This window comes from Cryptomeria japonica, chromosome 3, assembly GCF_030272615.1.
Source record: "Cryptomeria japonica chromosome 3, Sugi_1.0, whole genome shotgun sequence".
Classification (NCBI taxonomy): domain Eukaryota; kingdom Viridiplantae; phylum Streptophyta; class Pinopsida; order Cupressales; family Cupressaceae; genus Cryptomeria; species Cryptomeria japonica.
The window spans coordinates 355,926,587-355,941,308 of NC_081407.1; the positions used below are offsets into that span (position 1 = coordinate 355,926,587).

The window sequence follows — 14,722 nt, forward strand, 5'->3', positions numbered from 1 at the left end:
TGTGACCAAAGGTTTCGATTTATTTTAAGTTAGAAGGTATATAGTTATGTATTCTAATATAAACAACATAAAGTTCTATTTTATTACCACCTTTTAATGCGTTTATCTTCCTTCATGTCTCGTTGAGTTTTTAGTTTTCAATTGTTGGTTGTGAGAAATGGAATCTAAATTACTTAGATTGAATCATAGTCTTTCTTGCTTTACTTGTAGAATTATTGCAAGGTGATATTAATGCACAAGATGAGTTTGATGGTAAGAGCAAAGCTCCTGAAACAGAAGAGAATCAGATTCAGGAAAACAGTGGATGGTCTGCAAGAACAAGGTCTGTCAATATTTCATGTATATCCTTACAGTAAGTTCTAGAGTAGATCATTCTGATTTTATAATTTTTATGCAATCTGTAATGATCTTCAAAGACACTCAGATGGAATGGAAGTGTATAACTGGAATTTGCAAATATGCATTGCAGGAATTCTATAGTGGCAAATTATCAACATTTTTTTATAATTAATTTTAAAGTATTTCTTTACAGGGCTGTTAGTCGATACCTGAAACTTGCATTTGAGAGCATGGATTATGATATAAAGAAATCAGAAGCAGAGAATCGACAAAACCTTAGTCTTGATCACCTTTTGGTGGGGAAGAAACGCAAGGAAGCAGCCCGCATGTTTTTTGAGACTTTGGTAAGAGCATCTATTCCTGTCATTTCTTCTGCATGCTTATTTGTTCGGAAATGAGAGTAGAAGGATGAAATAGGATAAGCATATTCATTATATATATTTTGGGAATCTTAATCATATTCTTTATTATTATTATTTGATCCATAAATATATTCATTATTTGAAATGTGGTACAAAGTTGGATTATCTGTACATCAGTCATAATGATTGCAGTGTGCTTAAGTAAAGTTTTCATTTATTGTGTGAATTAAGTTAAATGATGCAAACATCTGATAGCAACAAATTAAGCTTATAGTAGAACAATGCTTTGTAAGATATTTTGTAAAATTTAAAGCATGGAATTTTGTGTGGAGATACTTTTAGCATATATATTTTTTGCTAGCAAAATGATTGCTTATGTTATATTCTCTAAGGAAGTTTCATATTACTTGGGCACTAGAGGGAGTTGGACAGGGAACTGAAAGTGACAAATCAAAACTCTGGAAATTCATTGTTAAATAAGAGAATGTTATTGTGGAGTAATTAATGAAAAAAATTGCAGTGATTTTGACAGAAGTAGTTTATATATATTTAATAGCAATGCTTTAATCTAAAATGCAGGGCTTTTAAAGATGAGGTATGAAGAATAAATTGAAACCTTCCACCTCCCATTTTCTCTTTGGGTCAAAGCTATGAACCCATATCGTATTGATTTCATATAATAAATTGTTAGGATTAATATTGTATTTTGTTAGTAATTTGGAAGCTGGGTGTAGGTTAGATGTATTGGATACATTAACTGAATACAAAATAAGTACTTTTTTAAGGATTTGAAACTGAACTTTTATGAGTGCTAAAATATCCATTATGAGTGCTAAAATATCCATTTCTTTTCTCTCTGATATTTTTTTGTTATGGCATGGAGGTGGTGACAAGATGGTTGAGGTTTCAACCACATCGTTTAAGATTGATGCTCCCTAGTGAAAGATAGCATTTTATGGTATTCAAATCAAATTTTTGTTGATGTTAATCTCAAGAGAGAAATTAATGAGCTTGAGCAAGAATTAGCAGCAGTGCTAGTGCATGTGCATGTTGTGGAAGCTGACTGCATGAAAAGAGAAAGGCAATAAAGTAGTTACTATTGCAGGAGTCAACAATTTGAATTAACATTAGCAAAAAGAAATTTGGCCTTATCAACAATTTTTTAGTGGTGTTAGTACAACTGATGAGGGAGGTTAATCATGTCATGATCTCTTTCCTCGAGAAAATAAAACACTTTTTTTATAGCGTGTGTAGCAAAATTACAAGTAAGGTCTAGTTGCAGTTTTAAGATTTGGGTTTAAGACCACATATTTTTGGGGCACTTAAATTCAGAAGGGTGAAATTATTTACAAATGCCATGGAGGTTGGGACATCTTGGTCAATTTCATGAAGTGTCTCCGAATGAAATCACAGAATACTGTTGAGATTCAGCTATTCTTGGTGAGGAATTGCAGATCTGAGTCTGAGTGAGGCTTGGCAAATCTGCAGCCTTGGCTTGCAGACTTGCCCAAGTCCAAAAAAATGAAAATCCACTTGAAATTTTCAAATAAAAACCATTAAACTTTTTTTTTCACATATATCATGTACTTTTTTAGTTGCCAAGTTTTTCCAAGTCTGCACGGAAGTTTAGTGCTGAATCAGAGTCCAAGGCAAAAAAATGGCTTGCCAAGTCTATGCAGAGTCTGAGTCTCAACAGTATGACTTAGAGACTAATATTTTAGTATTTAAGCATGCATACTGTTTAATATTGTATTTTACAGACAAATGATCATGATTCTAGATCAGGCTATTATAGGCATTAAGTGATTCTAACTCCCAACAAAGATGAGTGCTTGGAATTGAAGACTTCATAGGTTGACACAAAAAGGAAAGTCTTGAAGGTGTCTAACTGCATCAAAATTTGAAACAAAAATTCTAGAATGAATTTAATTTTTTTGGTGCCTACTGTTGAAGATGCATCATAGGTGGACACTAAAAGATAAGTTTCATAGGTGTCTAGAAATCAAAGTTCCCAGACTCGGACTCGGCTCTGACTCGGCAAGGCTGACTCGACTCATGACTCGGCTCGGACTCGGCAATGACTCGGCAACGACTCGGCAATATAAGAAAACCTTTGAAATTTAGAGATTTTTAACGATTTAAAACTTGTTTCATACACCCATTATTGAATTAAGCTTAAAGACACTATAACATCATCAAATAGAAGCTAATTTGATCACATACATAAACATACATCCATCATATGCGTAGAAATGTAAATTGTAGCTGAAGGAATTAGAAAACATAGATATATAGAGTTATAAATGTTGTCCAATGTATATAAAATCCATGACTTCAAATGTTCCCAAACATATATGTAACTGTAAAGTGTAAACAAAAACAAGTCTATGGCTCAGGCTCTAGCTCAGCCTCGTCTATCTGCCTCCTAGAAAGGCGTCTAAGGTAGGTCCTGGATGACTGAGTAGCCATAGTCTCTGCCTGTGATGTGCCAGTCTGAGTAGCCATAGGTGTTGGGGACGTGTTTCCGGGACGGGGGGACCAAGGGCCTAAGTTTGGGGACGGCGACGAGGGGGTGGCGGGGTGGTGGTGCTGATATAGTTATACATATACATATAGTACTTGAAAAACTAGTTTTGAAAAGATGTATGACAGTATTACAGTATAAGAATTACATTTTCAAATGAGACTATAGGAAATTTGAAATACTAAATCTAAATACCAATTACCAAGATTTCTAAGTTGCGTTGTTATATGGAGCCTAATCAGAGTCAGAGGTTAGATTTTCCCTACTTCTATCGGCGAGGTTTCCCCCTATATTTTTCAATGGGGGTTTGGGGGCAGCGCCCCCAACTTGGGGTCAATGTTATGTTTTTTTTTTTTTTTTACTGCACTTTATTAAGTGACTCCAGCCGGGTCACGACCCTCGGACTCGGCGAGTCAGGGAATGACTCGCCCGACTCGGCGAGTCAGGCGAGTCACGCCCTCTGACCTGTCCGAGCCCGGGTCAGGGTCACCGTGACCCGGCAGGGGTCACCCGGCCCACTGACTCGCGTGACTCGCCGCGAGTCACGGAACTCTGCTAGAAATGCATCATTGGCGATGGCGACTTTTTTTTTTCTTTTTTCAAAAGCCTCTAAAGATGCATCCTTGTTGGATGCCAAAAGAAAAGTTTCAAAGGCTTCTAAGTATGCATCGTTGGTGACATTGAAAGAAAAGTCATAAAGATGTCTAAAATATATCGCAGGTGGACGTTTAAGGAAAATTGCCAAGGCCTTTTAAATTTTAAATCTATTTAAGTGCCTAAGCTGCCAAATGAGTCAGAGTAGTGCATTTCTTGCCATATGGAGCTCTCCATGAATTATATTTATATCATTATAAGCGTTTGTTCTTTTTAGAGTTGTGCTAAAGCTCTTGAATTTTATGTAGTCCTTAATGTAAATGGCCGATGTCTAGGATACATGAGTTAAGGTGTTTTGATTAAATTGTAGTCCCTATGAGTCTTTTCAATTTCTAGTTATGTGTCTTTTGGAGACAATAGAAGCAGAATTATTTTCTTAGAGACTTCTAAATGGGCTTTACATTTTTGTTTTCAGAATAATGAAAACTTATTAAGGGAAATATAATGTGTTTCACTCAAAGAAACGGGACTCGGCTCGATCTTGGCAAGGCCGACTCGGACTCGGATTCAGGACTCAGAGTCAGACTCGGCTGGACTCGGGAAAGTGAAAAACTCAATAAATTTAGAGACTTTTAAAGATTTAAAACTTGTTTCATGCACCCTTTATTGAATACACCTTTAAGACACAATAACATCATCAAACTCGGCTCGTTTGATTACATACACAAGTATACATCAATCACATAAGCATAAATGCAAATTGTAGCTGAAGGAAATAACAAACATAGATATATAAATATTGTCAAATGTATACAATATTACAAAACTCATGGAATAAAAAATCCATGTCATCATATGATCATCATCAAATGTTCCACACAAATACCAAAGGTAAATACAACTACAAGCCTATGGCTCAGAGGAGCGTGCACCCTCTGGCCCCAACCCCTTGCGAAAGCGCCTAAGGTAGGTTTTGGATGATTCGGCAGCCATAGCTGCTCCCCGTGACACCATGCCATGCTCACCAACATCAATAACATCTTTGTCACTATCGGTATCTGCCTCTGAATCTCCTGTCTCTGCTCGTGCTCTCCACTTCTCCTCTGCCATGGCTACAACCTCAGCCTCTATATCTCCTTGGTCGATCCAATCAATGTCATCATCACTAAAGACAGCCACAGGATCTGTCTCAGTGGCCCACTCTGCATCAGTATCAACCTCATCTAGAATGATAGGAGAGATGTCAGCTAATGCATTCTTTCTCATTCTCAGGCAGAGGTTGTAGTGAACAAAGACGAGATCATTCATCTTCTCCACAGATAATCTATTGCGCCTCTTGGAGTGTATGTGCTCAAACATACTCCAATTGTGCTCACAACTGGATGCGCTGCATGGTTGGCTCAAGATGCAAATGGCCAACTTCTGAGTATTTGGTGTCATTGGGCCAAAAAAGCTCCACCAATTATCTGAGTTTGAAATGAGAAAAATAAATAAAATCAGTCACTCATAAACTCATTTAACAATATACAATAAAACTAAAATTAAGCCTTACAATTTATTTTTACCTGGCATCATAGTTGTCCTACTTTCTTTGGCGATAGGACGAGAGAAGGTCTCCCCTTGTGCATTTGAGAACAACTGTAGCTCTCGAATAAGCTCTGTCTAAGTAGTACTAGCAGGTGCCATCTTCTCCATGATCGAGTATAGCCCATTAAGGACCTCCACATCAGCTTTGAAAATAGGGATAAAATGGAATGCCGGATTCAGATAATAGGCTGCTGCATGGATGGGCCTATGAAGCTAATGATGCCATCTCCTATCAATGATCTCCCTAATGGGACCATACTTGCTCTCATCTCCTTCATAGACGGATTTGATGCCCTCCTTCGCCCTATCCATGCCCTCATATATGTAGCCCATTGTAGGCTTTTCTCCATCCGCAACTCGCAACAAAACCACCAAGGGCTTAACAAACTGCAAAATTGAAAATATTGTGTAATTTAGAAAAATGAGCAAATAAGAGAATATGATGAATAAGTTATAAAACAAAAAGTTAAATTGCAGAATTTATAAAATTGTTACCTTCACTATCTCATCACAAGGGACCCAAAAGTCTTGCTCATAAAAAATGCAGTCTGCCATATCTTTCCCTGTAGGGGTGGCAGCATAGGATGAGGAAGACCACTCCTCACCAACAATCATACGTCTCAAGGCCGACTTACAGTGAAGCATGGATTGCAATGTGATGAAGTTTGTGGCAAATCTTGTGATTCCTGGACGAGCTAACTCCTTCTGCTCTGTGTATTGTCTCATAAGAGCCAACACCCATGAATGATTATATACAAATTTGCACACATTTCTCGCCCTTTCTACACATCTCTTGACCCATGGGAGTTTTCCAATATCCTCCAACATGAGGTCAATGCAATGGGCAACACATGGAGTCCAAACTATAGATGGGTGCCTCTCCATCAATAGTCTACCTGTAGCAACATAATTTGTTGCATTGTAATTAATGAAGTTACAAAAAAGTAATTAATTTGCAAACAAAATTAGTTTGTAATCAAAAGTTTACCTGCAACAACATAATTTGCTGCATTGTCGATCACCACCCTACCACGTTCTCCTCACCCACCTCATCAATCACCTCCTCTATCTGCTCGCATAGGTAAGTGGCATTCTTGCAATGGGCGGAGGCATCAATGGACTTGATGAAAACGGTGCCCCCTGAAATAAAAAAAATAAAGCAAGATCATTGATCATTCAATAAGTCATTAAATAAAAAATAAAAAATTAATGACTAAATGAAACTAAAATTAATCAATCACCTGCGGAAGAAACAAGAAAATTAAGGAGAGTTCTATTTCTCCTATGCGTCCAACCATCAGCCATGATGGTGCAACCTTTAGTGCTCCATATCTGCCGTTGTTCACCTAATTCCTTCTTCACATCATTCACCAATTGAGTCAAAATGGGTCCCCTCAAATCAGACTCAGAAGGGGCTTTGAACCTCGCCCCGCATATGGTAAGGGCATCAACCATTTCTTGCCAATAAGGAGACCTGTCACAAATAAATTAAATGAGATAAGTTAAGTATGCACTATGTAGTATGTACAAGAAAAAATAAAACGAAGAATCAAAGTATACAAATTAAAACAATCAAACATAAAACATTCACCTAGCTGTAAAGAATGGAACACTGCTGTAGACCCAAAACTTACCAACTGCCATTTAAGCGGCATCATGGACCTCCTGTTGACGTGTATTTTATACACCATCATACACAGAATAAAATACCAATAGGCATCTTATCCTCTCTTGAGAAAATAGTCTCTAACTGCTGAAGATTCGCATAAAGGATCAGTTAGGAAGACTCCAAGGTTCTGTTAGTAGGGTCTCTACGTGTGGACAAGCTTCCAGCGGTATGATGTGATTTGCTGTTTCCTCCAAGGGGTCTTACGTATTCCGAAAGTTCAAGATTTTACTAAAACTAAAGAAACTTTCAAAAAATAGCAAAAGAGTAGGGTTTGAAAGAGGTCTAATCTAATCTAACCCTAAGAATGACTTCGTGTAGACAAGACTTGGCAAGATTCAACCAACTTCAATTTTGCCATAAGATAACAACTCAATTGAAATTGATGCGATCTTCTAAGGTAACAAAATGATATTCAATGCATCAAAGATCAAAGACACTACCACGAAGGTACATATCCAAGATACAATAATGATTGAAGATTAAGGGACTCAAAGTATTCTCCAGTCGACCACGCAAGGCGTTCCTACAATCAGCAAGAAGCTAGTGGTTTGGATTACGAATCCTACCAAAGATCAAGTCTCACACTATGTCCTTCAAATTAACACACTACTTTGATTGAGCATGATTCAAGTAGATTAAACAACCATGAAGATAACCAAGAAAGTTGCAACAAAACACCATAACTTCAATATTTTATTGATTTCCAAGTCATCATATACAACAATTGCTTGAATTCCTCTCTTCAAAACTCAATCTTGCTACAAAATAAAATTGCTTCTAGCTCTAATCTCTCTAATACAATAAACTCTCTGATATCTAACTATTGACTATTCAACTATTACCAAATGAAATGAAAAATGGGGGTATAAATAGCATCCCCAATTACAATGAAAGGTCTAGATCGAAAGTAGATCAACGGTCAAGATCATGACACCTAAACCCTAATTAGGGTTTGTTACAAATGGCCTCCTTTTTACTGAACAATATTAAATACATAGCCAAATATTAAATTTGGCACAAAATCCTAGGAGACATAAACCAATGACAAATAAGATGCCATGTCATCTATAACAACCTTTCATCTAGAATCTTATTCCCTTTCCAATGTTCTTTTTTGGCATATGCAATGAATCTTGTCACGATTCCTTCGATTTCTGCAATTGGAATCTCGGGAAGATTCTTCATACTCTCTTCCAAGTGGATGACCTGATCGAATGCATCTAGAAGAGCTGCGTCCCAAGTAGATTCAAGTTCCTTTGTTCTTTCAATCAGGAGCATGGTGGCAAACATTTGATCATATTGCTCATCTGTAACATTTGCATCCTTGCAAAAGATGACCTTGATTCTATCCTCTAACTCCTGCATATCCACATCTGTCTCGACCTCGATCCTTCTGCCAAGAATGGTACGAAGTACCTCAAATACTCTGTCCTAGATCGGATTGATCACCTCCTCAACTTGGCCACATCTAATACTGATGTCCTCGAAGAAAACACTCTTCATATGGAGTAAGGTTGACCAATGAAACAAACTGTGAGATTCTCCATCCAAGATCTTCTCTTGCGCTAAAACTTTCCTTGATGTGTGTCTAATAACTTTCAAGACAGGAATGATAACATCTTTGGTATGGGCAAATGCAGCTACTGTTATCATCAAATTGTGGATTATCTCAAGAACTTGGATAGCTTGATGAATAATCTTCATCATCCTAGTTACAAATTCTGTGGCCACTGTATGAGATCTATCCATCCAATTACTTGTACGTTGGACCATGTTCCTGAATCTTTCTGCTTCATTGATTGATTGAAGTGGAAGTGCTTGCACTGGTGATCGAGCTGGATCATGACGTCCCAAAGGTTCGTTGATGTGACTGAAATATGTCCTCCATGCACCGACCTCTCTCTCAAGCTTTCTGTTCTTCTCCATTTCTTCTCTAAGCTTGTCTTTCAATGCCTCAAATGAATCGGTGGCATCATCCAAAATCTGCTCTGCTGTGGATGGTCCTAGCTCAAATGTCTGTATATCATATTCATCTGCTTGGATCTCACCCTCATATTTGTCTACTGCCGGTGTAGCTATCTGCAGTTTTCTAGATCCAGTCTCATCTCGAATCATCTTGGACATCTTGGTAGCCTTCCTCTTTTCTGTTACTTCGTGTGAGCGTCCAACAAGGCTCTCTAAATCAATTGCATTGTCCTCGTCCTCTACTACGATCACCTTGGTTAATCTTTCCTTCAACCAATCTGGGATATTCGATCTTGTTTCTTGAACTTGTATTTCTTTGTGCACTATTTCTTCTTGTCTGGGAGGAGATGTCATTTCATTGTCCTCTTTATCTTCATCTAACTCATAGTCCTGGAGAGATCCATCTGGTGACCCATGCTGTGCCTGTCCTCCTTCCTGCCTGTCATTCTGTACCATAGACTCCATGGAATCTTCCACTTGAATTGTTCTCTTCTCTGGTCTAGAAGATGTACCGGATGATCTATCTCTGTTAGCCTCTTGTTTCTTCTTGGAAGATTCCCTCTTTCCAAGTCTCTCTTTCCTCTTCGAACCTCTTGGATGGAGATTGCCCTCACTGGCACATCGAAGGTTTCCTTCACCTGAATTTCTAGGATTAGGATTGCCTTCACTCACACTAGCTCCACCTTCGGCAGGTTTCTCTTCCAAAGTGAAAGTCATAGCTATGCCTTGTTCTCTCAACTTCTGATGCTGTACGTCAACCCATCTGCGAGTACAAGACAAGACTGGTGCCATCAAAGTATCTAAATCCACGACCTCGGGCTCATTCCAATCTAACCTTATTGTTTTGCTTTCTCGATCATAGGAGGACTGGATATGTCTGCCACTGTCCTGAGCTTGGTCGGCCACTCTATAAACCCTGCATTTCCTGATGAAATCCAAAGGCAATCTAGAATGCATTTTTCGTTTCACTTCAAGATCATCTAAGAGATTCATCATAAAATCTTCTATTTGGTACTCATGCCTAAACTTTCAGCCGACTGTCTCCTCTAAATGCCCATGTGGATCAAAGCTTTCTCTCAAAGCAAAAGATGAAAAAGAATACAAGGCTAACTCCTTCTCTGCATCATCCATGGCTAAAGCATTAGGACATACCTCAACTGAATTGCCCAAAATGATGGGTACTGGAACTCCATTCTGATGTCTGTGTCTGAATGCCTTCACATATGCTGCCAACTGTCTTGTTACTTCAAGTAACACAATTCTGTCTGTCGGATATCTCGGCAACATGTATGGAGGTAAAGGACATCCATGCACTCTGATATAAGTGAACTTGGGAAACTGAATGAACCAAGCACCGTACCTCTTTATGAATTCCTGTGCATCCTGAGATAACCTGTTGTGAATTCCACCTTGCAACGTCCTTGTGATGTGCATCGTGAAAGTATCATTAACTAACTTGTAGTTGCTCCCTGGCGGATGATGCAAGTAGGCATAGGCATCACAAGCTCTGACCTCGCCGGGTCCTCTTCCAATCACTCCTCTGTGAGGTAGTCCTGCGTACTCAACACTCCTAATCAAGGCATAGATGACATATGAACTCATGTGGAAGGACTTAGTAGCCTTGAGTCTCCTCAATTGTACGTCTAAGCAATGGCTAATCATCCTAGCCCAATGTATCGTACCTTTTCCCTGAACAATCACCTGGATGAAGTAAAACATCCACTTCTCAAAATAGAAGGCGTGAGGGGCTCCTGTAACTCGGTTGAGCATGGTAATCAAATCTCTGTACTCCATCTGGAAATCAATCCTGTGCGGTGTGTTCGGGACCTTGCTCAGACGGGGACGGCTCTTAAGTAGCCAGTTCTTATTGATAATGCTTAGACAAGCATCTGGATCATCTTCGTACATTGATCTGGCTCCTTCTATGCTCTTGTATATCATGTCCCTGTGCTCTGGAAGATGGAAAGCTTCACTTATAGCTTCCTCTGAAAGGTACGCCAAAGTGTTTCCCTCTTTGGACACGATCGTTCTGGACTGTGGATCATAGTGACGAGCACATTCGATCATCAACTCATGGCACTGAACAGCTGGAGGAAAGCCGGCCGCCTTAATGATACCACTCTCGATTATTCTCCGGGCGACAGGTGATGGCTTGCCAATGTAAGGGACCTCTCGAAACTTCTTCGTGCTGAAGTTACCCAAGTTGGTATCTCCAATGTTGCTCCACTTCGACACGATCTTAGTCTCCACTTCTTCGGTTTTTTGATCTTCTTTCATGAGAGCTGAACGACTGGTGGATGCTCCCACCTTCGGGGTTGCCATACCTACACAACATTTCATAATGAGAAGCTAGATTTTGCAATAAATAACATAGATTAGAGAGTATTTTAGGAAACCTCATGATAAGTCTTTGAGTTATCATTTCCTAAAATAAAACGATTGAGCTAGGAATTCAAAATTCAAAATTCAAAATTTAGGCTATGACGATAAACAATTCAAAATTAAAACAATAAAGCAAATATCGCCATACCTCAATAGAGAGCTAACTCTAGAATGCAAAAAGAACAAAATCGCCTAGGCAAAATTGACGTATAGATAGTCTTCAACGCAATCTTCCTTTTAAATATCAATTTCGCCACCTTTTGAGTCTTTGACGTGATCTCCTCTATCCTTGGCAAAGTTCGCTCAAATGTAAACTTCAAGTTCGCACAAATGGATCTTTAAATATCGCACCACCTTTGAATGATATTAGCGCCACCTTGGATAATAGTTCGCACCTTCCTTTGATCGCATATGAGATGGAAATGAAAATGTGAAAATAATGATTTTCACCTCTCCCTTTATAGCGCTCACCTCACCATTCACCCCAAGGCCGACTTTGGTAAAATATAAGGCAAATTAAACGATTTTTAAATAAATAACAAGGCCGACCTCCATATCTTAGCGCTCCTCTTGGTTTCTTATTAATTAATAAATAATTAATTAAATGCCTTTATCATTTAAATGGACAAATTCGATTTTTACAAGGCAAAATAATTAATTAACATTAAGCGCAATATTTAAATGCTAATTTTCATTAAATATCGATTTTTCTTTTTCTAGCATTTTAAATAAATTCAAAAAATGTATGTTTGAGCGCCAAATTTTGAAAATGGAAGATACGTACCTCATCGCCCTGGTCCCTGGCTGAGGGATAGGAGCGATCCATCAATTTGGTCTTGATCTTTGCATTTTTTTACGTCCAAGGTCTCCATCCCCACGTTGGATTTACCATTTTCGCTAGGTCCTTCGAACTAGATCGACTTGCATGTGTGCATGAGTGCCTTTGGATGTATTATCGCCCTGGTCCCTTGGAGAGGGATAGGAGCGATCCAAATATTTTCACTTGAAATTCTCCATTTTTGATATCAACTCCTCCTTCATCACCTTTTAGAAGACGTTTCAAACCTTGTACAACTTTATTTTAACGTGATCTTTAAAGGATAACATGTGTTTTGGCAAATATCGCCCTGGTCCCTTGGAGAGGGACAGGAGCGATCCTCATAATTTCTCCTTGACCTGGCATCTTTAATCTCTAATCTTCATTGTAGGGCGAATAATGACATTGTTTGTTCATTCCATGCTTGTTCCACTTGATTTTTACAAGGCATTTAGACTTTAGAAAGATTATCGCCCTTGTCCCTTGGAGAGGGACAGGAGCGATCTGGAAGCTCTAGCCAAAATGTGTGATCTTTCAACCTTGATTCTTCGTTCATTGCCTCTTAAAGGACGTCCCTGATCTTGCGTGAACTTGCCTTGACATGCATTTGAAGGAAAATGAAGGATCCTATGCAAATCGCTCTGGTCCCTTCCTGAGGGACAGGAGCGATATAGTCTCTTTGTTCAATTTGATGATCATTTAACGTTTAACCCTTTTGCATATCACCTTGTTATGATGCCTTAGACCTTGTGTGATCCGCAAAAACCTTGACCTCACGTGACTCTTGAGAGATTTAGCAAATATAATAGATATCGCTCTGGTCCCTTCCTGAGGGACAGGAACGAATCTTGTGTCCTTGGTCAAATTTGCAAACTTTTGATCTATGTTCTTCGTTCATCACGTTCCAAATAGCATCTTTGACTTTGCCTATCCTTGCATTGTCTTGGTTTTGAGGGAACATGGGTATTTTAATAAAAATCGCCTTGGTCCTTGTCCAAAGGACAGGAGCGATATAGACCTTTTGTACAAATTGGTAGCATTTTAACGTGCAACACTTTGGTATATGACCTTCAAAAGACGCCTTGAACCCTGTATGTCCTTGCAAAACATTAACTTAGCTTGATTTTTGCATGAATTGGTCAATATATTCAATATCGCTCTGGTCCCTTCCTGAGGGACAGGAGCGAATCTCAACCTTTTGAGCTCGTCTTTGCCTTGTTCGACTTGCAATCGCTATCATCGTGCAAAATAAAGTCCCTTGATCGTTCTTGATCACTTGATGCTTGATAAACTTTCAAATTTTATGCCTTTATGGAAATATCGCTCTGGTCCCTTCCTGAGGGACAGGAGCGAACTAGGTGTCTAAGTGCGGTTCCTTCAATATTGGCAACTTTGGATACTTCGTGCTTGATTGAGATGCCTTAAGACGTCCTTGCCACCTTGTTCCCCGTCTTAGAAAGTCTTGAATTTGAAGGAACGATAGTATAATTCAATGAGTTCATTTCACCTCCTTCCTTGCCTTCAAACATAAACTTGACTTGATCTTTGCCTGAATTTTGTCTTGTGAAGAACTTCGCTCTGGTCCCTTGGAGAGGGACGGGAGCTACAAAGAATTTCGCCCTGGTCCCTGACTGAGGGACAGGAGCGATTTTGGCATTCTGGGTCACTCTCCTTCACGGCGGCACTTCAAGTTATATTCATTTGATAAAACATCTCTCCTTGAGCATCTTCAAATTGTTAAGTCGTCAAAATCTTGCAAGGACAAAGCAATATTTGATTTGTAGCTCCGGTCCTTCACTGAGGGATAGGAGCGATTTTGCTCCTACAGGCATTTCTGTGTTCGTGAAATTCTTCAATTTATATTCAACGGAAAGATCACGCCCTTCCTCATCACTTCCAATTCGAAATTCATTTTGACTCTATAGGGACAGTAAGATATTTGAAAACGAGCTCTGGTCCTTCACTGAGGGACAGGAGCGATTTTGCTCCTACAGGCCAAAATATCATGATTTTGCACATTTAATCTCTTCACAAGGCGAAAACAAATCATTCCCCATGCCCGGGATCAAAAATAAAAAAAGTCAAAATTTGGTCAAAATTACTCATTTGGACAAAAATTCACACTTCATCTTCAACACTTAGACAAATTTAAGCTCTGCACTCAAAATTCCAATTGAAAATAGACCATTTTGGCGAAATCATTACATTCAAAATTTGCATCCTACAAAAGGAAGCTCAAAAAGCTCTCAAAACTGATTGGATTCTGGCCTGAAAAGACGGTAATTGAAACCCCAAGGCTTGACCCTAAATCCAGACATTTGACTGACTAACAAAACCCTAAAAGCGAAGCGAAAAGCGAGCGAAAAACGAGCAAAAAGAGGGGGTCCCCATTTCAAATGGGGCGATGTGTGAAATGGTCACAACACCTCCTTGTTCCAACCCATGCTCTCAAGTGACTGTTGGGACCTAGGAGTAGTGCGAGG

The 14,722-nt window shown here is 39.0% G+C and overlaps 1 protein-coding gene across 1 annotated transcript in view; it reads left to right on the forward strand.

Moving 5' to 3' along the window:
• The window catches only part of LOC131080002 (uncharacterized), a 132,381-nt gene that overhangs the window by 95,215 nt on the left and 22,444 nt on the right, over positions 1-14,722 (forward strand). Inside the window, exons 11-12 of the mRNA XM_058018052.2 lie at positions 211-322; positions 533-683. Coding sequence (XP_057874035.2) covers positions 211-322; positions 533-683 — 263 coding nt within the window. The remainder of the gene's footprint in view (positions 1-210; positions 323-532; positions 684-14,722) is intronic.